Source organism: Euprymna scolopes, chromosome 24 (assembly GCF_053919585.1).
Source record: "Euprymna scolopes isolate OS-2025 chromosome 24, ASM5391958v1, whole genome shotgun sequence".
NCBI classification, from domain to species: Eukaryota; Metazoa; Mollusca; class Cephalopoda; order Sepiida; family Sepiolidae; genus Euprymna; species Euprymna scolopes.
Window position 1 is genome coordinate 78,136,050 of NC_136505.1, and position 26,429 is coordinate 78,162,478.

General features: G+C 33.0%; 1 protein-coding gene across 1 annotated transcript in view; it reads left to right on the forward strand.

The window, feature by feature from the left end:
- Positions 1-6,785: 6,785 nt before the first annotated feature.
- Positions 6,786-26,429, forward strand: part of LOC145246783 (uncharacterized) — a 21,465-nt gene continuing 1,821 nt past the window's right edge. The window contains exons 1-4 of the mRNA XM_080108579.1: positions 6,786-6,952; positions 12,048-12,182; positions 15,980-16,123; positions 19,643-19,714. Of these exons, the coding sequence (XP_079964705.1) occupies positions 6,839-6,952; positions 12,048-12,182; positions 15,980-16,123; positions 19,643-19,714 (465 nt within the window). The 5' untranslated portion in view covers positions 6,786-6,838. The remainder of the gene's footprint in view (positions 6,953-12,047; positions 12,183-15,979; positions 16,124-19,642; positions 19,715-26,429) is intronic.

Consider the following 26,429-nt stretch of genomic DNA (forward strand, 5'->3'; position numbering starts at 1 on the left):
AAATATAGATATAATTTCATTTTAATTTGACAAACTTCTTAATGTTATCCTGGTGCTTGTCCCTAAAAGTACACAGGTGAAAATATCACTTCCAAATAAATTAACAAGAAAACTCTTTGATATAATTATGCATTAGGCAAAAATATGTTCTACACCAAAAATCTTATCTCCCCAATTTTACGTATTTGCAAATCATAAAACTATGATAAAATAATTAAAAATCCACTCAATAAATATCCTAATCTTTAAACAAAAAACAAACAAAATAAATTACTTATACGAAATGCAGTAGGACTTAATTATCTATCGACCGTAGAATTTTAACATGCTGCAACTCTTAATTGTTTTTATGTTTCAAAATGTTAATATGTGTTCTAAATGATCTTTACCCAACATTCCTATTATTATTAAACGTTTCATTTACTTATTTGTAAATGAACATTTATAGATCAATTTTGACAATTTTCTGTACAATAACATGTTTTTAACAAATAAAAATTATTTTAGTACAGAAAAATTAAAAGCAGCGGCTGCCAGCGATTAAATCGTTGAATTAAGTTTCTATTTTCAAGATTTTAATGTCAATGGCGTCAACTCAGCTATTTGTCTCCTAGGATCGTGCAAGAACATACGAGAATTGAACGTAGTGGAAATAGCAATGCTAAAAGAAGTGGTGCAAATTTTGGACCCATTCCAAGAGGCAATGTCGCAAGTGGAAGGAGAAAACATGGTGACACTTTCTTGCGTTGCACCAGCTGTATTTGGCCTTGAACACAGCCTCAAACTATTCATGGAAAGTAAACCAACCTACTGCTTAAACTTGGCTAATGCACTACAGTCTTCTATCAAAAAGAGATTGCATCCGTTTCTTGATAGGACTGATGTCATTGCTGCAGCTGTCATGGACCCCAGGTTTAAGCTGTCATGGCTGTCATGTGAAAAAATGAAAAATAATATTTCGAAGATTGTGGACCTAATTATTTCGCAGTCAACTCAGTTGTCTTTGAAGAACACAGTTCAAGAGAGGAAGTTTTTCATGACCGTGAACACAAATCAAGACGAGGCTGACATGAATGCAAAACGCCCTCGTCTTTTTGCCTACATGCCACCAGCTGGGAAGCTAAATGTAAGTCCATCAATAAGCGACACTACAGCGGTAAAGGCAGAACTCGATTCCTACTTAGAAGAATGTGTTCTGGCTTTTGACATCAACCCACTGAGGTACTGGCGGGAAAACAAGAGCTTCAAGATTTTGAAGCCTTTCGCCAGAAATATTCTAGGGTGCTGTGCAACATCGGCACCATCTGAAAGAGTTTTCAGCAAGGCTGGTAATTTTTATACCCCAGAGCGAGCCAAACTTGGCCCGGAAACTTTCAGAGCTCTAATAATGATAAAATGCAATGAGGACATGATATAGAGTGTAATGTAGATGTCAAATTTGGAAGGAAATATTTCTTCTTTTTTGTTCTTTTCTTCGCATATTTTCAGATTGTTTAAATCAGTTATTGTATTTTTATTTGTATTTTGAGATTGAGGAATAAAAGTATTTGTATTTGTATTTTTAGCGTTAGTATTTGTATTTGTATTTTTAGAGTTAGGAATAAAAGTATTTGTATTTGTATTTGTATTTCTGGTAACCTTAACGAAAGTATTTGTATTTGTATTTCAATTGTTAAAAGTCAGTATTTGATCCAACCCTGCTATGTGTATAGTAATACAAACAAGATTTTCATACATCTTTTGATTTGGAAAAAACATTTGTGGCTGTTCGCAGTAAAACATTGTTTTAATTCGCTGTTCAAAACTAATGCAATGAATAAAAGTGCATGCAAGCTATATATCTACAAAAGTTTATTTTATTTTTGTAACCATGTTTTTACCAGAAATGTGAGGAATTGCAACAGATTCATAATGCCGAAGTGGTTGGGATTGTTATTATATATTCTAAAAACCGAATAGTTCTAAACTAATGTTATTCTGATAACAAAATAGCTCTAATTAAACATGTAAGAACGTTTATATTCATATTTTCATTTTTTTTCTTAATTCGTTTTTGAATAAAAATTAAAGTGTTTTGTTTACACTGTGCTATTGCTAATACGGTGAAGCAAAGATAAGTAGGTCCTGCAGACGAGCCTCGTTCTGAAAAATCTGAACAGTTAGGTCACGTGAAATGTGACACCGGTGCTTCTACCATTATTGACCCTTTGAATGATGGATATAGAAAGTAAATTAACCTCTACGAATTGTTTTATTTACAAAAATATTTTTTTCAAAAAAAATTTGTTGAACTGCTTTATGCAAACAAACATTTGAACTTTGCTGTTTAAAAAAAAATCTGTTTTCCTTTTTACGTTGACTTATCTTACCTTTGGTTGCAATTATTATTTTTTTTTTTATTTGCACTTGTTCATTATGTTTCACTTGTTCATTATGCTTGTAGTAATAAATGTTCGAAATTTTTCTTTGAATTTTTTTCTTTAATTCTTTAAATTAAAAAAAAAAGATCACTTTTAGCTTAACTTTATATTTCACCATTTCGTTTAATAATAAATGCTTCTCTACATTAAAAACCGACCTTGTGTCTAAGTCTGCCCTCGTGGGGAAGCAAGTAAATAGGAAGTAATAATGGCGACTGAAAAATGTTTTTGACCACTATAAAAGCATTGCAATACATTTAAACCCTGAAGAATTTCCGCCATACGCCCTTGTTAACTAGCCACTACTTGTGTTTCAAACTTAGAAAAAGAAAAAAAGCGCTTTAAGATAGTAAAAACACTAAAGCTTTTTTTCGTTTTGGAAGGGAGGTTTTAGGCGCCCCTATTATCCCAAAGGACCAGCTATGTAAACACTTTGCAATATTTTTCAATAATCATTTTAAAAAAAATTCTTTACAATTAATTTTTATTTAAAATTAAGAAATTATTTTCTAAAATATTTTGTTTATATATGTTTACATTTTGTTTTTAAGTAAAATTAAGAAATTAATTTAAAAAATATTGTTTATATCCATCTTCGTTCAAAAGGGTTACCTTTCGGTAGCTTCACTTATTTAGGTTGTTAACCTAAATTTTCCGAATGTCAGAACAAGGCTCATCTGCTGGACCTACTTATCTTTGCCTGACCGCTAATACTACAGCTGCTACTGCTAATACTAACTTCATTTGTCCAAACTCGAGAAATAAAATTTGGGGGTGGGGGTCCTTTTAAATTATTATCAATTACTGCGGTCTTACTCACTATACAATAATACTTTTAATTGATAAAGATAGTAAAAAGATTGATTTACTTACTAGTGGGTGTCTGAAGAAATTTTTTTTTTTAAATGTTTGATACTCGTCATATTAAAAGTCTTATTTTTAACACGACAAAAAAATAAATGGTCAAAAATATAAAATATTTCTCGCACTTGGCAGTATTAAGATTAATACTTTTTCTGATTGGTTCCCAAATTTCATGACAAAATTCTTCATACAATCACGGTACAGTCTTAGGAAGAGATGCTTAGAAAGAGTCTTATTACAGTGAGGGATGTTGTAAGACTCAGAGAGAGATAGATGTTTGTTGTAAGAGACTTAGTGAGATTGTTCATGTTAATATTCTTATATATTAAAATGTTCATTCCTTCATTGTGTTGAATGAAAGAAGAAGAAAGCTCTTTGAGTGAGGACATAGTGTTCAGACAGTTCGGACATTGTGTAGACATGATGATGTTGAGACGTGTATGTAAAGACATATAACACAAATATATAATACAATTGGACTTTACCTTTGTATAAGAATCATAAACACAAGACGAGCTTTACAAAAAACACTTGATGGTTTATTCTTCACACGGCCGTGTTCCATCACCAAGAATTCAAAGTCTCACATTTTTCCTTGAAGTGACGTCTCGCTCCTCGACGTCTGACTCCCTCCGAGTTTTCTCACTGACTGTCTTACTCTAAAGTTTTTTCTCTATTCCTAGAACTTTTTATTTTCCGTGATGTCATACACATGTTAAAACATGTGCATTCTTTCACGTGTCCTGGACATACGTGTCCAAAACTTTTCCTATTTCTACAAAAGGAATTTTAACCTATATTCAATATGTTAAAAACATTATCTTATAAGCTGCATTCTTTCAATTTAAAATTTCATAACAAACTTGATAGTTAACATTCTTTCCTTGAAATATTTATCTATATTCTAAACAAATGTTTGTTTTACATTTTTAAATTCTCACACGTAATCTATTTCTACACCTAGATTACAAGGTTCGAATTCCGCCTATGCTATTTCATTTTCATTTTAAACTAAATTCTCCATTTTTATACTTACATGAAAAGGGGACAGCCCTTATCATGTAACAGTACAAGCTTTTAGAAATCGGGGGGGGGGGGTATGCATTACAAAACCTTACCGAAAATGGCATTTTATGACGTTCACATTTTTATCACTTTATTTGCTTAAAACTCTTAAAATATATAATGTACATTCGTATTTATTAATTCATTTGAAAGTATATTCATTTCCGAACAAAACAGTAGTATTTTTAAGACTTGAAGTGCTGTGGTTTAAAAAAAATATACTTATTTTAATAGAACTACCTTGAAGTCTGTGATTACCCAAAGTGTTTTATCGTCCATGTGTATTACTACTTCAAAAAAACTAATGGATGAGACCAGACACAGACCACTAAACAATCAGCATGACCTTTGTTTGGTGCAACTCTAGCTTCAGGAAGTGTTGTGGAGCTTTGTTGGTGTCTAACCACTGAGCTGAGCGTTGCCGGCTGTTGTAAAGAACCCACTTTTCATCACAAGTCAAAAGCTGATTGAAAAACAGATTGTTCTTGTTGCATAAAAGAAGGGAAGATGACACTTTATGACAGCGTTTCTTTTGGTTATCTTTAATTTGTGAGGCACCTATTTATCAAGTTTTTTGTCATTCCAATGTTTCTCAAGTGATTGGAAATTGTTGTATGTTACATCTAATTCAGAAGCAAGTTTTCAAACAGTTGTGTGTGTATTGGCTTTGACTAAGGTTCTTAATTGATTGTCAACATCCGATGGTCAACCACTATGCTGATCATTTTCAAAACTCTCATTGTCGCCACAAAATTTCTTAAATCACTATTGTGCTGTGTGTTCAGTAGTGGTTCCTGGGCCAAATATTTCATTGATATCACGAGCTGTTTCAGCAGCTTTTTGACTTAGCTTGAAGTAAAATAAGAAAATTATGAAAATTTGCTTTTTTTCCATCTTGTATTAAATGCTCTGGAAAAAAAAACAATTGTTTTAAAATGATTGTAATTTAAATAATCAGATAGAGTGAAAAACGCTCTTTAAAATGATATATAAAGTAAAGGTATTATAACGAAAACTTATTTGAAAATACATCATCTGAAATCCAAATTTTAAATTCTGCAAGAACTTTCTTCTCAACCTAATAGTAATGTAAGCACTTTGTTGGTACAAAGGCCAAGAAGCTGTAAAAAAAATCCTGTTATAACAGTCGCTCAGATGAGGAAATAATCTAAAAAAAAAATGTATAATGTTGCTAATCTTTGCTTCCAAATGTGTGATTGCTACCCGGTGTCATGGGATAAGACTGCAATAAAAAGGGAGTTTGTAGGAGGAGTAAATCTAAAGAGGGGAAAATATTTGTTACTGTGTGGGATTACATAGTTTAGAGAGTGAGGCAAGGAGGACCCATTTTTTTTAATGGAAATGAAATGTGCATATTGTAGTTCAAGAAGATGCTGCAGTATTAACTTTGAATCATAACTGAAATATTTGCATAGGAATGGCCTCTTTGGTTTCTATATAGATTAAATGGTTAAAGGGGCGAAAATGTCATAATTTCAGTATATATAGAGATGTAACCACTGATAGGTATAATGATTAATATGAAGTGACTGTAATACAAAAAAGTGATCATCCTAACTAGATTTTTTGTCATATTTCATTTATGGTTGAAGAATGTCTTGATACATGTGGCAAAGAGTAGCCACTCCTACTCTCTTGGTGAAATTAGAGAACAAACAAAAAATGGCTCGTTGAATATAATATAAAAATCAATGAATTCATATGAAAATAAATTTATTTTGGAATGCACATAAAATAAATGGTCTAACCCACATACAAAGCAGATATTTATATGTATCTTTTAGTTAGAAAGCTGTGTCCATGATAATAATACAACCCCCTACTATATAGATAATATTAATTTGCATGTATAATTTATTATTTTTCACACAAGTACTACCTACCACATGGTCAGGTCATTGATGGCTATACTGATTCCTTCATCATGCTTTTCTTAGGACTAACTGGAAAAGGTGCCACTGCCTCCAAATTAAAAACACCACCTCTGAAGAGTGGTTGAAACTTCCTTCGGTATTCAATATATGCATATATGTGTGCTGTAACAGGAATGTTTGTAAGGTTGTGGTTAAACAACTAGGAGAAATGTCCCCTTCAGCCTTCATTTAAGGTAATCATCTACAAGGAAAACACCTTTGACAACTATTGCTTCTAATCAAATAGATTTTCTCCTTTTTATCCTACTGTTTCTGTATCATATGTGCATTTAATACTTAGTTAATGAAGAGGAATGATTTTACAAAAGAAACAAAGAATAATAGGATTACACAAAATTTCCTAAAATTAAGAGATCTAGGTATTTTGATTTGAACACAAAGTGGACATGCATGTTTAATTTTTTTTTTAGCTATTGAAAATTCTGATAACTTTTTTCTATTTGATATTTTTTATTTGTTTGTCATTTTGAGTTTTAAGATACTTAACAAGATTCTTCTTTTTTATTACAGGCCAAAGAACGTAAAGTTATTGAGATGAGAGATGCCATGTTTAATGGTGAAAAAATCAACTTTACTGAAGGTCGAGCAGTCTTTCATGTTGCCTTGCGTAATCGATCTGACAAACCAATGAATGTGGATGGCAATGATGTGAGTTTGCATGATGCATTTTATTCAAAAATACAATCTTTTAGTAATGGAAAGTAGGAATATTTGATATTCACTTTATCATTTTCTAGCTGTACACATGTGTGCAATATATTATTCCTTGTATACATTATAATCAACATTTGTCACATAATGGAAAGAAAAATATAGAAAGTAACAAATTAAAACATTGGAATTGCTTAAAATATCTTAATAATGGCACATGTAATGTAAGCAAAAAGTTTCTGTCAAAATATTACTTGTTTGCAAGCTACTATTCTGTTCCTTTACTACAAACAAATTTCTGCAAGAAAAAAAAATGCTACAGCAGTCAATTGCATGCTTCAAATTCTGTACATATTTTCTCTTATGCTTTTAAAGCCATATGATAATTCTTACAGTCCAACATACTAAAAGAATGCTACCCCTCACATAACACACACTCAAAGAAAAATGATCATGTTTAATTGGGCAGGCCAAACAGGAATGTAATTTGAGCCCCAGAAATAATACAAATGACGAGCTTATAGTAGTTACTGGTTGAGTGTTTTGAGGCAGAAACAAAATTATTTGAAGCCTAATAATTTTTCAGTAAACAATGGTTTTCTGTCAATGCAACAACATAACCTTGTAACATACTATCTTCTGATTTAAATTCTATGAGGATCTTAGCTTGGTTGTAAGATTGAGAAAACCTTAGACGTATAATAACTATCATATATTTGCAGAAAATAACTCTTTAAATAAGTTCATCTTTGCTAAGTCTGTAAGTCCGTCTATATTCTCCAAAAGCTGCAGATGGCTAGGAGAAAGTGTCTGACAACTGTTTTTTTTTATTATTCATTTTGTAGATAATCCCTAGCACTTCTTTGTGAGAGCATCATAGACAATAACTAAGATATATTTTGTCAGACAGTATTATTTATTAGGTACCCCATCTTCAATGTAATATTTCAATACTTCTTATCAGTAGTGTATAGTAAATTTGAATTTAAGGCGAGTTTATTTGAAAAGCGTGTGTGTTCCATCTTCTGAATCTTGATTAGTCATCGCCAGTCAATATCTAGTTAGCACAATTAGAACAGCATTCTTTAATTGAACATTAATATTTTCAAATTGGCACTGGTTCTTTTTACATGCATCACTCTGCATTTCCAATGGTTACTCATCTAATTACATGGTAATGATATATAAAATCAGTTCAGGTAATATCCAAAATAATCCAATAATTAAAATAGATTTGACCTATTTTTATGTAGACATGTTTATTATTTTTTTTTGTAGTCATAGTAATGTTGCATAATCATTGAGAAGATTTTATCCATTTTTTTTTTCTCGTAGATAATGCTTTACTGATAAAACTGTTTTGAGCAAACAAAACCAGTAACAGCAGCAATTAAAAGAGAAAACATTATCTTTGTAAAATACAGAATTTTGGTTGATTACTTGAATTTTGATTAGTTATTAAGGTCATACATCAACCAATCACAGTCATCACTGAATCAATCTCATGCTCAACACTAGCCGCCATTCTGGGGTTAGTATTGCTCCGACTTGTTCTTGACCCACTTATGTGTCGCCTGGGATAGTGGCCATGTTATATGCTGTGTCCACTTGTCCCTTGTTAAGATAAACTTTGAGATTGTCATGGACACACTGCTTGAACTCTTCCATCAGCATTAACAGTCTTAGCCTGTTGTGGTCTGTACCCAGACTCTTGGCTGCGTACCACCTGTCAAAGTAGGTCTCCTTTTGATAAAGGAACTGTACATATATAGATCTGATAACGCCTTAAGATTGCAGTACAATTCTCTGCCAATAGAGACGTATATATTTTCTGTGCCTTACCTTTTTAACACATAAATAAATAGAGGAAACACACGTGTGAGTAATAAACTAAAAATAAACAAAATGAAGAGATTGACATTTAACAACCTTAAATAAATACAAATAAAGTTGATCGTATACAAAAGTAAATAAATAATAGTGTACTTATACATGAAATGTAATAAAAAGGAAAAAAAACAAATATCGAAATAAGAGTAACTTTAATAAAACAATTTAGATTAAAAATTCTAGACAAACGTTCACTAATGTACCTAATAACATGCCTAATATTAAAGGACTAATGCTAAAAAAATATGAAAATCACTGAATAACTAAATATACATACGGGTATGCAAATATATGTATAGCTTCCATACATTCATACTATAGATCAGATGATCTACCTCTGCATTCCATGTTTAAAAAGGATGTGTCCTCTATAGTGTCAGACCTGATCGAATGGTGAATTGTAGGCATAGACCGATTCATACCATCGAAAAAATTTCAACAAAAACCTAACAGCCAGCCACGGTTCTCCCCAGAATGTGCTGCTGCCATCGCGCACAGAAATCACTTTTTCCATTGCTACCAACGTAATAGATGTACTGAGATTAAAGCTGCCAGCAACCATTGTAAAAGAGTAATAAAAAATGCAAGAGAGCTATATGCTCAGTCTGTTAAATCCAAAATAGCTGAGCAGCGGTTTGGTTCCCATCAGTTTTGGCAAATTGCAAACAGGATCCTGAACAGAAGCGTGCGTTCTATCCCAACTATCATCAATGGACCTGAGGTCATCTCATCAGCATCAGACAAGGCCAAACTATTTGCCAAGAACTTTGCAGCTAATTCTACCCTATGTGACAATGACCATCAACTCCCTGTATTTCCTCCTATAACAGACAACACGCTATGCAACATACAAATATCTGTGCATGAGGTCGCCAAGCTAATCAAGAACCTTGATTCTAGTAAAGTAACTGGCCCAGACGGCATTCCAATTATAGTGTTGAAAAAGCTTCAACCAGAACTTACCCCATACTTACAAAACTGTTTAAGCATTGCCTTAAGGAGAAGTGCTTCCCAACACCCTGGAAAACCTTATCAGTATGCCCTGTATTTAAAAATTCTGGTGATAAGTCATTTCTCTCTCAGTACAGACCAATAAGTCTCCTGTGTATCATGAGTAAGCTGCTGGAATCTATATTAAATAGAGTAGTCGTCAACCACCTCAGCAGAAATAACCTTCTTAGTGACATGCAATATGGTTTCCGTTCTGCTAGATCTACAGCAGATATGCTAACGTTTATATCTCATAGTATTAGTGAATCTCTTGTCAAAGGCCTTTGATAAGGTATGGCATAAGGACCTACTTCACAAGATTTCCAGCTACGGTATAACTGGAAATTTTTTCTCAATTATTAAATCATTTCTCTCTGATAGGCTCATAAGAGTAGTGGTTGATGGGCAGAAATCAGAGGCCCACAGTATTAATTTTGGAGTCCGTCAGGGATCCATCCTGGGCCCAACTCTCTTCCTGATCTACATCAATGATCTCCCAAAACACATGCTTAAATCATTCGTTGACATCTATGCTGATGACACGACCATCTATGACAATATATCAAAGGCCGTAAATGACAAAGTTCTCTCTGATTCTCTCTCTTCTGATCTTGAGCGCGTGGTACAGTGGGGGAAGAGGTGGCTGGTTACTTTTAGTGCATCTAAAACCAAGCTGTTATCTTTACATCATCAGTGCTCTGATCCCCGTCTGGTATCAATTGAAATGGATGGCTCTCGTCTTGGGGAGGCTCCATGTTTTGACAAGCTTCTGGGTTTGACCTTTACCTCTGATCTCAAATGGAACACGTACATCAAGTCTGTTGCCCAGGTCGCTGGGAAAATGGTGGAATCCTTCTACTGCTCCAGAAGATATCTCACTACTGATGCAATTCTCTATCTGTATAAACGTCTAAGGATGGAGTACTGCTGCCACATCTGGGCTGGAGCTGCTAAAAAACAGCCTATCCTGCCTTGACAGAGTACAAAATAGACTTCGTGGCTTAATGAGGGATGCCCTTTTCTCCTCCCTGCAACCTCTCTCCCACAGAAGAGACATTGCAAGCCTGTCTTTGTTTTATCGTTATTTCCATGGCAGGTGCTCGTCCAAGCTCCAATCTCTGGTCCTCCCTCACCAATCTTTCACGAAAAACACCTGTCTAGCTGAAACTACTGTCAGTAATTTTCCCCACTCTATATCTGTGCCTAAATCCAAACGTAGATTCCATAAACAAAGCTTCTTTCTTAGAAGTGCACACCTGTGGAACTCTCTTCCATTTGCCTGTTTCCCACCTGACTACAACTTGGATGTTTTCAAGTCCAACATAAACAAATTCCTGATGAATTGCCTCCTTAAGTAAGACATTTTATCAAATCTCCAATACTAACGATTACTACGATACTATCCCATTGATTACTGTACACGCAGTAACCCTTATCCCTGAGTGGCTTCCGGGCCTTGATAAGTGGTGACCTCCATGTAAAAAAAAAAAACAGTACATGAATGTGTGAGTGACATAGATAATTAAACATTAACAGTTATGCCCCCTTTAACCATGTACAATGTTATCTCCCCTTAATAGCAAAATTAAACTCCTAACCATCTTAATAGAACTGTAGTAAATAAAAAATAAAAATTATTTATAAATACAGACATAAATAAAGTTAAATATATTTTTTAAATATATGTGAATAATACTGAGTACTAACACAAGCCTTATATTACTAAGTTATACATTTAAAACAAATTAACTTCCAACTTCTGCAGAATTTGCTCAATTTACAATAGACCCATCATGCATGTCTAAAAATCAAACACTTCTGATAAAGGAAGGCATTTCTCGAAATACTGCATCATGGATAGGCTATCTGATGACCTGATATAAGCAAAAACATTAAATATATATATATATATATATATATATATGATAATTGTATATATACACACATGTGCATGTATTTACTCAATAAAGATGAAACTACATAGCTTGTTCCACTATTATGTCTACCCATTACATTTCTGCATTTTTCTCCCTCTTATAAACCTAAATTTATTTTATATACACATTAAACAATGCTTCAAGCAAACTACATTAACCTATAGCTAGAAGCTTTATTTGTTTATATCAGTTGAAAGCATTTTGTAAATTAAAGATTATTAGAGCAATATTTAATAACACAATGATCAAACTAAAATTAAAATTTCTTTGTACAGGTGATGCCTGGCATTAAAGCTGTTCTCAAACACATGAGAGAGTTTACTGAAAATGTCATCCAGAAACAATGGAAAGGTTACACTGGAAAACCAATCACTGATGTTGTCAATATTGGTATTGGAGGTTCCGATCTGGTAATTTTTTCTTTGCAACAAAAAAAAAAAAAAAAAAGAGTTCTTGGCCTTTGGGCAAAAATCAAAGTGTAGTATCTGTTCTGATGCTGCATTTCATTTTTTTTTTTTTACTTCACTTTTTGGTCTCGATTAGTGGAGGAGAAATCCTTCATGACTGATACATTTATTTTTGTAACTTACCAGACACAGTGGGCCCAGAAGTGGAAATAGGCCAAAAATTTGCTTTCTCAATTTACTTAAAACTTAGCCAATTCTAAAACTACATTAAATTTCTGAACAAACAAAAAAAATTAAGTCCTTAGCATGTCTAGACTTTTTTTAATGATAATTTGAATATTGGAAAACATAGTAGTTTGTCGCACAGCAAGCAGTGCTATTATCCTAGCATCTGAAAAATACCTTTGTTCATTGATAGGCCACCAATAGTGATGAAAATGACAGAACAATGTCAATTTAACATTAGTTTTGACTTATTTGTTAATGAAATGACTTTTTACTCACAAAAAACAGTTATAGTAAAAGTTGTGAAATTTGACCTTCAGTTGTCAAAAAACTAAAGAATTTTGATCAAATTTTAGCATTTTTTCCAAAAAATTGGGACCGATTTTTTTTTTTTTTTTTTTTTTTTTTTTTTTTTATCTTACCCCTCAGTTACCTTGAAAACGCTAATAGTCACATACTAAACCATATATATTTTGAAAAATTTAGATTAAACCCATTTCAAATATGTCAAGTTCACCGTGTTAGCCGTTTGAATTTTATTTCATGACAAAAATTTGCTCTTGCAAATTTATTTCATGCAAAAATTTGCTCTTTTTAGTTAAATTCAGCAAGTTCAGCAATTTCACAAAATATTGACTTACAGAAATGCCTTTCATCTTCATGATTGTTATTGTGTGAGTGTATGTTTTGTTTTGATAACATTGGTGTGCTTTGTTTTTCAGACTACTATTAATGTAAAGATGGCATCAAGCATGATAGATACTGAATCTGTTCTCGTTTCTGAATACCAGGTTTTCGAAGCCATTATTGCTCAGACAAAACTTTGTAGCAGTAACAAAAGTCCTGAATATGCAAAATGTTTGCGTCATTTCATCAAGAACCAATCTCAAAGATGAAAAAGAAGTTGGTGACCTGTTCAAAACTTCATGGGCATGTCTCTTCCGACTGAAGAAGAAAACAGAATAATCCAATGACAATATACTTAAGCTTGCTTGTAAAGAAACACGTGTAATAGAAAGAAGCTGTGCAATACCTGAAGATCCAATAAAGAAACGGAGAAAAAGTTTTGTCACACTGGGTGAAAGGATGCAGAAGGTAAGAACAGAGTCTCTTCTCCACCATATAGAAGGATTTGTCACCCAAGAATTCCCTGAACTTTCTGTGACCCAGTTGCTTGGGTACCTCATCCATCGTGTGAACATTTAATCCCAGAAAAAGATTGCTCGAGTTGGATACAACATCTTCACTGAATCAGTTGCAGACTCGCTCTTTTGAGATTGATGAAGCGATTTCGTTGATGCACTTGTTAACTCTGAGCAGAGAAAGATGAGGCACATAATGGCTGCAAAGGATATCTACTTCACCACCAGCAATAAATTACTGGAAAGACGAAAGAAGCTCAGGCCTGTGATCTCCCCAGTGCTTGATGACAGAGGAGTGCATGTCCAATATAAGGAGTTGGTGAAGATGATAATCGAGTCAGTTATATCTTTGATTCCTAAGGAAGATTTGGAGGAATAAGATGGTGATGGTAGTGTTCTTGAAATGGTGTTTAAGGATGGAGGTAATGGTGCTGGTCAACAAGTTGTGTGGAACTCTACAAGCATGGCAGATGTAGCTGAGAACATGTTTCAATATGGCATCCCCTCACTTAAACTACTCTGACAATTCAAGGATGGCTCCACTGTCTGTTTATGGCAAAATCACACACCAAACAACTGCAGAACACTACAGTCACTGTTTCTCATCCATCATCCAGCAGAAAGGGACTGATGAAGACCTTTTTAGTATGGTCATTCCTACCACAGATAAAGCTCGAGCCGATTTTTCAGTGAAAGGAATGTGTGCCACTGTTAATGATAAAGAATACAATGTCACAGTGATCGTACACGACACGATGAAGGATCTAAAGTTTAAGAAGATTATCTCAGGCTTGGGAGGTGCTGATTGTATCCTTTGCAAGACTAAAGTAGCAGATTGGATGGACAGAAAGAAAGTTGAAGACGGCTTTCCTATTAACAGAACTGCAAGCGATACTTTTTCATTGTACAATAAACTCGTTGACGAGGATGGAGAAATCAAAAGTAAAAGTGGAGATTTTGAGACTCATCAAGGACTCACCGAAAAGCCCACCACAACATCGGATCAATCAAGCATCACCGTTACACATTCATATATCAATAGAACAACTTGGTTTCTGAAGGTACTGTATCATTGTCATGCCGACTATCAACAGTGGGTTGAGATGTCTGACCTTCGAGAGGAACCTATTCATCAGGCAAAGGATTGTGTTCTTGAAGCCATCTACACAGACACCGGTCTGTACCTTGACACAGTCAACAGTGCTGGTGGCAAAGGTGGGACCTCAACCAATGATCCTCAAGGTCGTCGCTTCTTCTCAGAGGAGGTCATTGATACAGTTGAAAAGTTGGTGAATGTGAAGCATCGAGACAATCTTTTACTCTTTTGTCAGCTCCAACAGTTCTTTCAGTTGTCATCTTCACGCAAAGTAAACCTGGTGAAATTTAAAGAACTTTGTAAGTTAACCACTTTTAATTTATGCGACAGTTTTCCTTGGGTCAAGATGAACCATACCTTGCATGGGACCCTTCATCATTCTGCAGAACTCATGAGTTTGAATGATGGTCATGGTCTGGGCAGTTTGTCAGAAGAATGCCTGAAATCAAACAACAAAGACATTCGTAACTACCTTCAGTTTTTGTTGAGAAAAACTGATCCAGTGAACCAAATAATCGATTTGATGGCAAGGCTGCTGGAAAGATCAGATCCTGTCATTCATAATTTCAGTACACAAAGTCAGCCAAGAAAGTTCTGTACGGAATGTGGCGGTACTGACCATACCACACGTTCACATAATCGGTTGTTTGGCTTGGTACACATGCCTCATTGAAGACAATTTTTTTGATTGATTTATATTTTATCTTTATCTTTATATGGTGTTATGATAAAATTAAATAAGACACCCAAGATACCTGAGCATTTTTCTGTAATGTTTTTATTGTTACCTGTGCAATTTTCAACAGAAATACACACTTTTAGACCAATTCATTACTTTACAAAAACCAACATATAAACTGATATATTGACCCAACATGAATTTTCATGCTTCCATTACGTTCTCCTTGGCCATATGTTTCTAACGAGCCCTCAACCACTTTCCTATGTCAATCCAAACTTAAATAATGCCTATTTTAATATTTCTCTGAATTTAGTAAATTCCGGTAGATTCGCGACATTTTGCAACACAACCAAAATAGGTCAATTTTGTCCCAAAACTGTTTTCAGAGACAAATATCAGTTAAAATATGCCTCAAAAGTCTTGAAAAAGTCTAATAAAAGTCATTTGTGATGATGCTTCACCTCTATTTCCAAACATTGGCCATCTGGGCCCACTGTGTCAGAGTGCCTCTTTTTGGCGATCTGGTTTTTCCTCCCACATTAAAAACCAACTTTGTGGGGCAAAAAAAGAAAACATTTTTTTTTAAAAACACAATCTTTGCATTTTTTCAACAATCTTTTTAATTTTTCAAATTAATGTAAATTTTTATTACTAGGGTCCTTTAATGGTTACTGAAGCTCTTCAACCATTTCAAATTGGTCCTAATGTCCACTTTGTCTCGAATATCGATGGTACGCATTTGGCTAAAACGCTGAAGAAATTGGATCCTGAAACGACTTTGTTTATTATTGCATCAAAGGTAGGTACTTTGTATGATCAGGTCTACTTTGAGTAGGAGTAGTGGTTCATGTTAGGGTCTCATAAATGGGTTAAATAGAATTTGTTCTAGAAACAACACTAAACTAGCCCAGAAACACTTGGGCAAAGTGTTTGTCTCTATCCACCACCCCAAAATTAATCTTTTCCCTTTTTATACCTTTTTTTCTTCCTGCTCTATTTAATTGCTAAAGCACTCCTTCCCTCTCAAACTTTTAGGATATGACTTTCAGGTGCATTTGCTATTGTAACCTCCAATTTGGAAGCTTTGAGGAGTTTGGCAGATGGGTAGTCTTTGTCAGGATCCCATCTAGAAACTATCATTTACAGACTATTTGTTTACAAAATATATATGTCCTATAAACTTATTGTATAATTACCATTATCGCATAAAATGGCTCAACAACAGTTAACCAATTTTCTTTGAGTATGTGCTGATATTATCTCCCAAACAGTGAATTGACTAAAGAAAAAATGGACAGATACCATGCCTTTATTAGAAAGATGAGGTGTCAAAAACGCTAGTTTGGCTTTATTCAAACATAACTAATTTAGATTATTTATTTTTATTGGATTTAATCTTTTGGCTCATATATATTGTATGAAATTTATTCATTTTCAGACAAATTTAATTTTCTTATAGTAACCTTCAAAACAGAAGAAGAGTAATATGGAATTTAAATTAAGAATGCTCTCTTTTAAAATTGATAGCAACATAAAAAAAATTTCCAGGGGAGATGTATATTTAATTGCAAATATTTCAAAAATATGCCAAATAACTAAAAAATAAATACAAAGAATATTTTTAATCTGTGTTAATCACTGAGAAAACACATAAAAAATCAAATTCTTCCACACAATGTGAAAGACAAAATGTTTAAATAAAGCATCTATTGCTAGATGAGGATGTGTTAAATGAGTGGAATCTCTTCTTCTAATGAAAGTATTTGTTGCGTATTCGTTTTGGCTTTGTTTTTCATCTTTTTCTCAGGTAGAATGTAATTTTTTATTTTTTTTTTTTATTTTGAAGGATTTTTACACAAAATGTTGTTACTGATATATTTCAAAATATTTCTCATTTTTTCCGATCAAATTAATAGAATTTAATATTTCATGTTTGCAAGGTTCAAAAATGAATTCTTTTGTATTTTTTTAAAATTTATTTCCACTGCTTGCAGAAATTCAGTTTCATTTAAAGAATGTATGTGGACACATTTTGAAAGTGCATGAGAACAAAGACATAAAATGCCCAACAAATCATGTGAGAACATTTCTTGTTTTGAGTAGAAGAAAATTCTATACTATAACAAGCAGTATTCCAGTACAAGTGTAGGAAATCCGCTAGTCATCCTTGAAAATGAAGTGGACAAGACAACCTGGTTAAATTAAGTGCAGGTAAAGCTGAATGGCCTTTGCAGACAGTTGAACATGATGGCTGGTATGCAATCACAGAATATTTATGTACATGGAATAGCTTGACATATTCTAGATATGTAATGAGTGACTAACTCTCTGGATAACGGTGAGTTCTGGAAGGTAATGCAATGACTGTAGAATTGCACCAACATGAAGATTGAGATGAGGAGTATGTCCATCTTATTAGATAAATAATATGCATATTATAGTTATACTATTTATTATATGAAGGAGAGATGTGTGTTAGTGTGAATGTATGTTTGTATATCTCACTAAAACTTTCGAAATCCAAAGCGAATAAGAAAGATCCAGTATTGTCGTAAAGGAAAGGGTCTCTGACACATAGTATATGAAATTTAGAACAAAATATTCATTTTTTTCCATCTTCATAACCGCAGAATATGATTTATGTAAGTAATACTCTACCCTGGTTACATAAAATCTCATTCTAAATGATTTCAACATCTGCGCATGCATGAACCGCTTCATCTCTCGCATATGTTAAGTACATAAATCTGCAATGCTATGATGACTGTTGCCATGGCTGAATCGGTTAGAGGGTTATCTAAGGACTATTAGTTTCATGTTCATCTTCATCTTATGGCAGACGTTTTGTGTTTTTAACATATTTTTGAAAACATTTATTTTGCATTTTTTGTTTTGTACTTTGTATTATTTACTTGGCTCAAAACAAATAATTAAAGGGATTAAATTAAAACAAAAATCTTTTTTCTTATTTCAACTTTTTTTTATCGGTGATTAATTTAGCTGAGGGTTGATTTAAAGATCAGATTACTAACAAATGCATGAATATTACTTACGTAAATCACAAGTATTCTTTTTTAATCATAACTGTTTAAAACTTTTTTACTCCCTTACATGTCTCTATTTCAAATTCGTAGCAGTGGGCCGACATCAGTGGATTTTTTTTTTTTTTTTCAAACTGATATAAATTATTGCACAATAGAAATAATTAAATTAAAACAAAAATAATTTAGTAAGCGTAGTCAAACGCAACTTTGTTTTCTATTTTTTTATATGGGCCAGCAATGCTGGGTAGCCCTGCTAGTATGAGATGAAAGGGTGAAATTATGTAAAAGGAAACCTTGACCGATGATCAAATGGAAGAAACATAAGTGTAGGAAGAGGAGATTTTATTTGATGATGGGAAGTTCAATATGTGAAAGACATGACAATCTCTATTGACTTAGTTGGTGGCATTGCAGTGAGGAATGCGATGAGACAATACATAAAACTTTGTGATATCAGAAAATGAAGCATATTTTAAGGTAGTTTCTGTTACTCTACAAAAAGAACAAAAAGGCATAGAATTGTTAGAGAAGCATTGAAATTGATATATCACCCTAGACAAATCCAATTTTGCATAAAGATTGTTTTCTTAGTTAGGTCTGTCATGTTTGAGTGATATCTAAAACCTCTGTAATTACCTCTATCAAGTACTTTCCTTTTATCCTTGTAACAATTTACAATAGTACTAAGTCACCAATCTTTCAGGAAAAATTATTTTATGATCTGATTTATCAAGTTTGATAATCTTAATGCAAATTTCATTTGCTGTTTTCAACATTTCTACAATACTTGAGAATCCTCCAATCTTAATTTTATTCGACTTGCTCATTGTTTTCCACACCAATTTTTTTATTCTTATAAATGGACCAGATTCAACAACTTCTAGGTCTTTATAATTCTATGAAAATTCAGTAGTCAACAATTTCTCATAGTTGCATTTCTAAGCATCCCACTTGTATTATTGCTAACACTCCATTGTTATTTTGAATGCACTTTTCTCCAAAAATAGTTAGTTGTCATCTTTTAAGTATCTTGAAAACTTAATTCTTCATTAGAATTGTTTAGCAAAACATTCTCTATATGACTGCATATTTACTATGCATATGAGTGTTGAAATATTTTGCAAGATCAAAAGAATAAGCTCCATTTCTGGATGAGTCGTCTTTAACTCATCATTTTGACTGATGATTACTTAGTAATAAGAAAATTAAGCAATCCAAAAATTTTAAAGAAAAATATATGCGAAATTTTTTTTTTTTTTTTTTTTTTTTTTAAGACCTTCACAACCCAGGAAACAATTACAAATGCTAACTCTGCTAAGGAATGGTTTCTTGATCATGTCAAGGAGGTAAGATCTTTTTAAATTCTCAAATTATTGAATTCACAAAATGAATTCATCTTTGCAACATTAATAATACTATTAAAGTCTGTTTAATGCCTATCTTAAAAACCATTAAAATTCATGTTAGATTTGCAGCTTTCTAGCCACATGTTTAAAATATTTTTAATTGTTTTTAAAATAATAAAAATGTATTTTTTCTTTTGTGCTTTTTCTGATTTCTGAGTTGTATTGGATCACATTAATATATTCAAATTTAACTTAAAACAAAACCATTACATTATTTTAATTCATTGTAAAAGATTGAAATTCATAAAGTCCATTCTCATAAGTTGCTCATCTCTACTTTTTGTTTGGTATATTTAATTCTAGGTATTTGTCACCAATCAATGCTACTTCTTGCTACATTTTAAATATGATCCTTCAGCATTTGTAAAGCATGATAGCAATATTAAAAATTATATAAGTAAATTGTTAACTGATAACCAAAATAAGTTGTCTTTTTTGTGGGAAGATTAGCGACTTCTGATTGGCTGGAAGGTTGGATGTTTTACAGCAAAACTGTTCATTTGTCAGTACAAGAAATTGGATGTGTATCAGCCAAGCAAAGCAGATATGAAAATTGCAAGTTTTTAGAGCTTAACAGCAAAAATAAATTTAACAGACCCAAATTCAAGATCTGTAAATTGTAATATTTTGTCTGTTTAATTAAATGAGATTTAAATATTAAACACACTAGCAATAATCTTACATTATAAGCTTCAAACACATTCAGAGCTACTGCAGCCACAGTGAGATAAAATAATGTTTGTCAATAACTACGACTATAATGTTAGCATCAGAGTATCTTATACATTAGCACTATATGGAAGAAGATACCAAAAGATTAGGAAAAAATATATAGCATTTCGTATTATTTGAATTCATTCAACTGTTGTTCTCATCTTGAGTGTGATTTTCACAATGTTTCAGTCGATGTAACCTCTGACTTTTTTCAAGTGTATTGAGAATGTTTCTGTCGAACTCGGGAATTTGGCAGAATTTTGAGCAGAACCCTTTATTTACTTCACGGGAGAAGCATGCTCTTGTTCCATCAGCCATGACTGGATAGATGTCCTAAGTAATTCACAATTGTATTTTTCGGTTGCAGCCACAGTGAGATAAAATAATGTTTGTCAATAACTACGACTATAATTTTAGCATCAGAGTATCTTATACATTAGCACTATATGGAAGAAGATACCAAAAGATTGAGAAAAAATATATAGCATTTCGTATTATTGAGAATTAAACCATTAACCTTTAGGAAAATATAACTTTTTACAATTGATTTTCCCAAATACTCTAACCACATGGTTCTTGTGAATAATTCTAGTATGAATTTTAGGAGCCTTAAACCTATTTTTATTTCTAGTTGTAAATATCACTATTTATAACTATATATTAACGTGTGAGATTATATTTGTCCTCAGTACATAGAATACTTTTAAGGAAATGGCATTAGGATCAACACCACTAAAGCAAAAATGTGGCTGCGATATGTAGAGGACACATTCATTCTCTGGCCCCATCAGGAAGATGTTGAAACATTACTAGACCATGTGAACTCGATCTGTTGTCCAATGGAAAAAGGACATAATAAATTATTGTTCCTAGATGTGTCGATAACATGCACTGGTCAGGGGTTTGTCATTTGTATATCAAAAGCTAACTTTAACTGGACAGTACCTAAACTTCAACTCCCACCATCCATATAATGTAAAGAAAGGAATCGTCCGTTGCTTACAACACTGAGCAAAAGCAATATGTAGATATCTCACCGCTGATGCAATTCTCTATCTATATAAGAGCCAGATACGTCCAAGGATGGAATACTGTTGCCACATATGGGCAGGAGCTGCTAGAAAAGACTTGTCCTGCCTTGATAGGGTTCAAAATAGACTTCGTGGCCTGGTGGGAGATGTCCTTTTCTCTTCGCTGCAACCTCTATCTCACAGAAGAGATGTTGCGAGTTTGTCTCTGCTTTATCGTTATTTTCATGGAAAGTGTTCAACTGAGCTTCAATCTATGGTCCCCCCTCGCCAAACTTTCACAAGAAACACTAGACTAGCTGAAAACATTATCAATAATTTTCCCCACTCTTTATCTGTACCTAAACCTAAACATAGATTCCATGATCAAAGCTTCTTTCTTAGAACTGCACGCCTGTGGAATTGTCTTCCGTTTTCCTGCTTTCCAACTGTCTATAATATGGTTGTCTTCAAGTCCAACGTGAACAAGTTTCTGATGAGCTGTTCCACTTAAGTTAACAAATTTACCGAACTTCCATTACTATCGATTACTATATTGTCCTTTTGACTACTCTACACTCTTTAAACCTTATCCTTGAGTGGCCTATCGGCCTTGATAAGTGGTGACGCCTATGTAAAAAAAAAACAAAAAAAAACGTAACAGCAGTGCATATCAAGAGGAGATGGACAGTTTAAGAGAAACCTACCACCGAAACAACTATCCAGAGAGCATGACATCAGCTCCAAGAAATCGGAACTAGACACAAAAGGAGACCACTCAGAAACTCACCACAGTTTCTATACCATATATGAAGCACTTGTCTGAAAAACTTCAACGAATATGTAATCCATATGACATCAGGACAGTATTCACGAGTGATTCAACTCTCCGGAAACAGCTTGTGAGAGTCAAGCCCCTACAGAAAAAATCATGACTAAGAACTTTGTATATGAAATCCCATGTAAATGTGGAAAACTATACAAAAGTGAAACGTGTCATCCACTGAAAGTACAGGTAGAAGAACATCGAAAAGCCATAATACATGGAGAGACTGAAAAGTCAGATATAACTGACCCTATCTGGACGGAAAAGGGAAACCATCTACCATTATGGTATGAAGTAAAAATTATAGACAGAAAAGAACAGTTGAGAGTAAGATGACTTGAAGAAGTAGCATATATTCTGGGGAATTACTAAGTAGACCTAGTATAGAATTTAATGATATGGGAACCAGTAATTATAAACACTAGATAATATTACAAGTAATAAGTAAAAAACACACACATATATATATATATATATATATATATATATATATATATATATATATATAATTACTAATAGTGATATTTACAACTAGAAATAAAAATAGGTTTAAGGCTCCTAAAATTCATACTAGAATTGTCCACAATGACCTGTGGCACAGTGGAAAAATCAATTGTAAAAAGTGATATTATCCTGAAGGTTGAAGGTTCAGTCCTCAGTGTGGGCAATCGAAAAATACAATTGCGAATTACTTAGGACCTCTATCCAGTCATAGTTGATGGAACAAAAGCACGCTACCCTCGTGAAGTAAATAAACGGTTCCGCTTGAAATTCCATCCAAATTCTCAAGTTTGACAGAAACATTCCCGAGTTTGACAAGATACACTTGAAGGTTAGAGGTTACATCGACTGAAACGTGAAAATCACTCAAAATGAGAACAGTAGTCCAATGAATCCAAATAATACGAATAACCATACTCTCAAAAATTCAGAAATGTCATATAGCATTTCATAAAACACAATAATTTTAATAGCAGAACAATATGAAAATGAGGCACAAAGAACTAAGGAAAACTTATTTGGTAACACATTCATGAATCACAAGTTTTAAACAATATGACTCTAAAAGTTTGATGTGGGTGAAGATCACTTGATCTACAAAGGAACAATCATATGATCAACATCCCTTTAAATTGTACCTGATACTATTTGTTTTGTGTGTATAAACTTGTGTGGTTCATATGAGAACTATTAATAGTTGAACCAGAAAGTCTGTTAATATACTTGTTAAATTCTGGCAGAAAAAGACTATTTAAATATCTATTTTCCAAATATAAATGTTTTTTTCTGATTACAAAATCTTAACATTTTCTTATCAATTTTGTTCTTAAATATAAGTTCAAAATTGCATCATTAACATATCTCTTTCACATCTAATGTGGGTTGCATGTTAACTATTGCAACATATGTTGGTTTCAATGTGCCATTACATGAAGTCATCTTTTAGTCAATCTACCTTTTACTCACTTATCAATTGGAATGTGTGACCATCTGTTTGTTCAACAGGTTCATATCACTGTATATGATTGCAATGCAGAGCTGATTCCGGTATAGATACCTTCAGCCATGATAGCGGAGAGTCAAGGTATCTGCCATAAATCCATTGAGCCATAGCCACATCATTCCTTTGCATCCTCAGAAAGACCATGCTTGTGAGAGCCCAGTGTTCATTCTCATGTAACCTGGCACGACAAACATAGCTGTTGTAAAGTAACAAGAGTTGACAACAAATTTAGGTGAGAAGTAGCTCACAAAAGTTGCTTAATGCAGTCAATATACACGAAATAGAACTTGATTCACATCCCCCACTAGCACAGATCATATCACCAAGACAGCAAAATGAGTCCACAACATCTGTAGACCATCCACAGAAGTCAGTGCAGGGCCTGTCTTTATTTGGACAAGCAATATCTGCACACCATACAAAGATAACTTTCAGTAGGGAGTTATCTTCCTTACAGCACACTGCATCTCCTGTGAACCCAGTGATATCAGCCTGTGCAAAATAAAATTATTACCAACACCTGATCTGCAAACTTCACAAGGAATTTTTTTTTGTTTCAATTTTCTTATTTTGTTCAAGCTGGTTTGGACATTCATCAACTATTTCATACATTCCAACTGAGAGCATTTTAGTTTCCAGTCTGTTTATGTCCCTTTGTCGCCAGTCAACAATGCCAAAACGGTATATTATCACAAGCATGACTAGTTGGTTAATGGCAGTTACCTTGTTTTTGTTTGTAAGCTCTATTTTATATATTTTCCTTACATGGTGTATATATTCAGTGCCAATTTTCTCTCTCATTTTTGCATGCTGAATTAAATTGCTCTTTTCTATGCCAACATATTTTTATTTTTCTGCTCTTCTAGTTCCTTGATCATCATCATCATCATAAAACTTTGTTTACCATTTGGATTTTCTTCCTAGCTCTGATGGAGCACTTGGCACATTTTTCCAAATTAAACTTCATTCCAATCTCTTTGGAGAAGTTATGTATGACCTACAAGAGTTAACTTAAGTCGGCATTTCAGCTGGCATACAGTTTGAGGTCATCTATGAAGAGTAGGTGCTTGATTCTATGTTTTGTTGTAGGCCCTGGCTCAGATTGTAGGCATTCCAACTTTTATTGAGTAATTTGCTTATTGCAAGCAGAAGAGTAAAGCTATCCCATCAGAAGATTCCTTAAATTTTCATTAATGCCGTCTTGGTTGTTTGCCACATTTTTATATGTACAACTATAGTCTCCTCGATTACTAGATAGATTTTATATAAATCAAGGCACCACAGTATTTATGTGTGGGGCACACTATCATATGCCTTTTAGTGATCAATCCAAGCCATGCTTAGATTCCTCTGCCTCTTCATACAGTCGCCAAGGATGGTCTTATTATTTAACAACTGGTCCTTGGTGCCTAAATACTTCCTCTTGCACCTTACTTGCTTTAGAATCTTTAAGTGTGCAGGTTATTGGCATTAATCATAAGTTTTTTTCTTCATATTGACATACTGTAAAAAGTCTATTTTTAAAAGCGTTCTATGAAATGTATCACAATGATGGAATCACCATTTATAAGAAGTATCACTTTAATTGTATTTGCATGTAAGACATCAGCAAAAAAGTAAAACTTATAAAAATATTATTGAATTTATTTGTGCTGACAACAGAATATGCACACATTTCAAAGTTTAACATCTGGGTGTATAAAGAGAGGGATTTATCAAGACCTGTTGATAGCATTCGTCTGGACAAAGTAGCAGCACTGTGCAACTATGGTGTTACTTTGAGGAATTGAACTAAACAGGAAATTGATTTCATGTCATACCTTATATATGGATCATCACACGTTTAAATCGAGGTCTTGTTTGCTATATCTGGGACTTTATGTAGTTGAAAAGAAAGTTTAAGAGGAATAAACTGTATTATCTTTTGTTTTTATTTTCTCTTGTTTCTTTTATTTTTCTTTCTCCAAACAAAAAGTATTGTTAGAACATTTATTAATTCTTACTGAAATGCTTTTATATTTTCTCTTACACTGAACATTGTTATTTTTTATAATTTTTTCTCTTATAGTTTTTAGCAATAATATTTTTTCTTCTTCTTTATTGGTTGAATTTTTTGCAAAGTTCTTGACAATTTCATGAGGATGCTCTATTTTATATTACTTCTATTACTCATAGCATGAATTGTTTAGTTTTCTTTTTATGAAACTGATTTGATTTTTTTTTTAAATACTATTTTATCTTGTAATTTTAATAACCAATTCTGATTAATCTACATCCTTGTTACTTGCATAAATTTTGCATTTTATCAATAAATTAAACTGCTTTATTAACTTTAGAGAAATTGTTTCAAAATGTTGCTTTCAAAACAGCTTATAGCACAAAGCCATTAAATGTGTAATGTAATTTAATAAAAATGAATTATAACAGTTTGCTACTTAAAACTTAAAGATTTTCATGAATGTTTAGCAATTTACAGATTTAAGAGCATGGTTTTGGATATTTTGAGGGGTGAGGCAGAACAACTACTACATTTTGATCTTAGCCTAGCATTTTTTTCTTTTTTTTTTTTTGTAAATAATTTAATTACTTATTTTCTTTACAGAA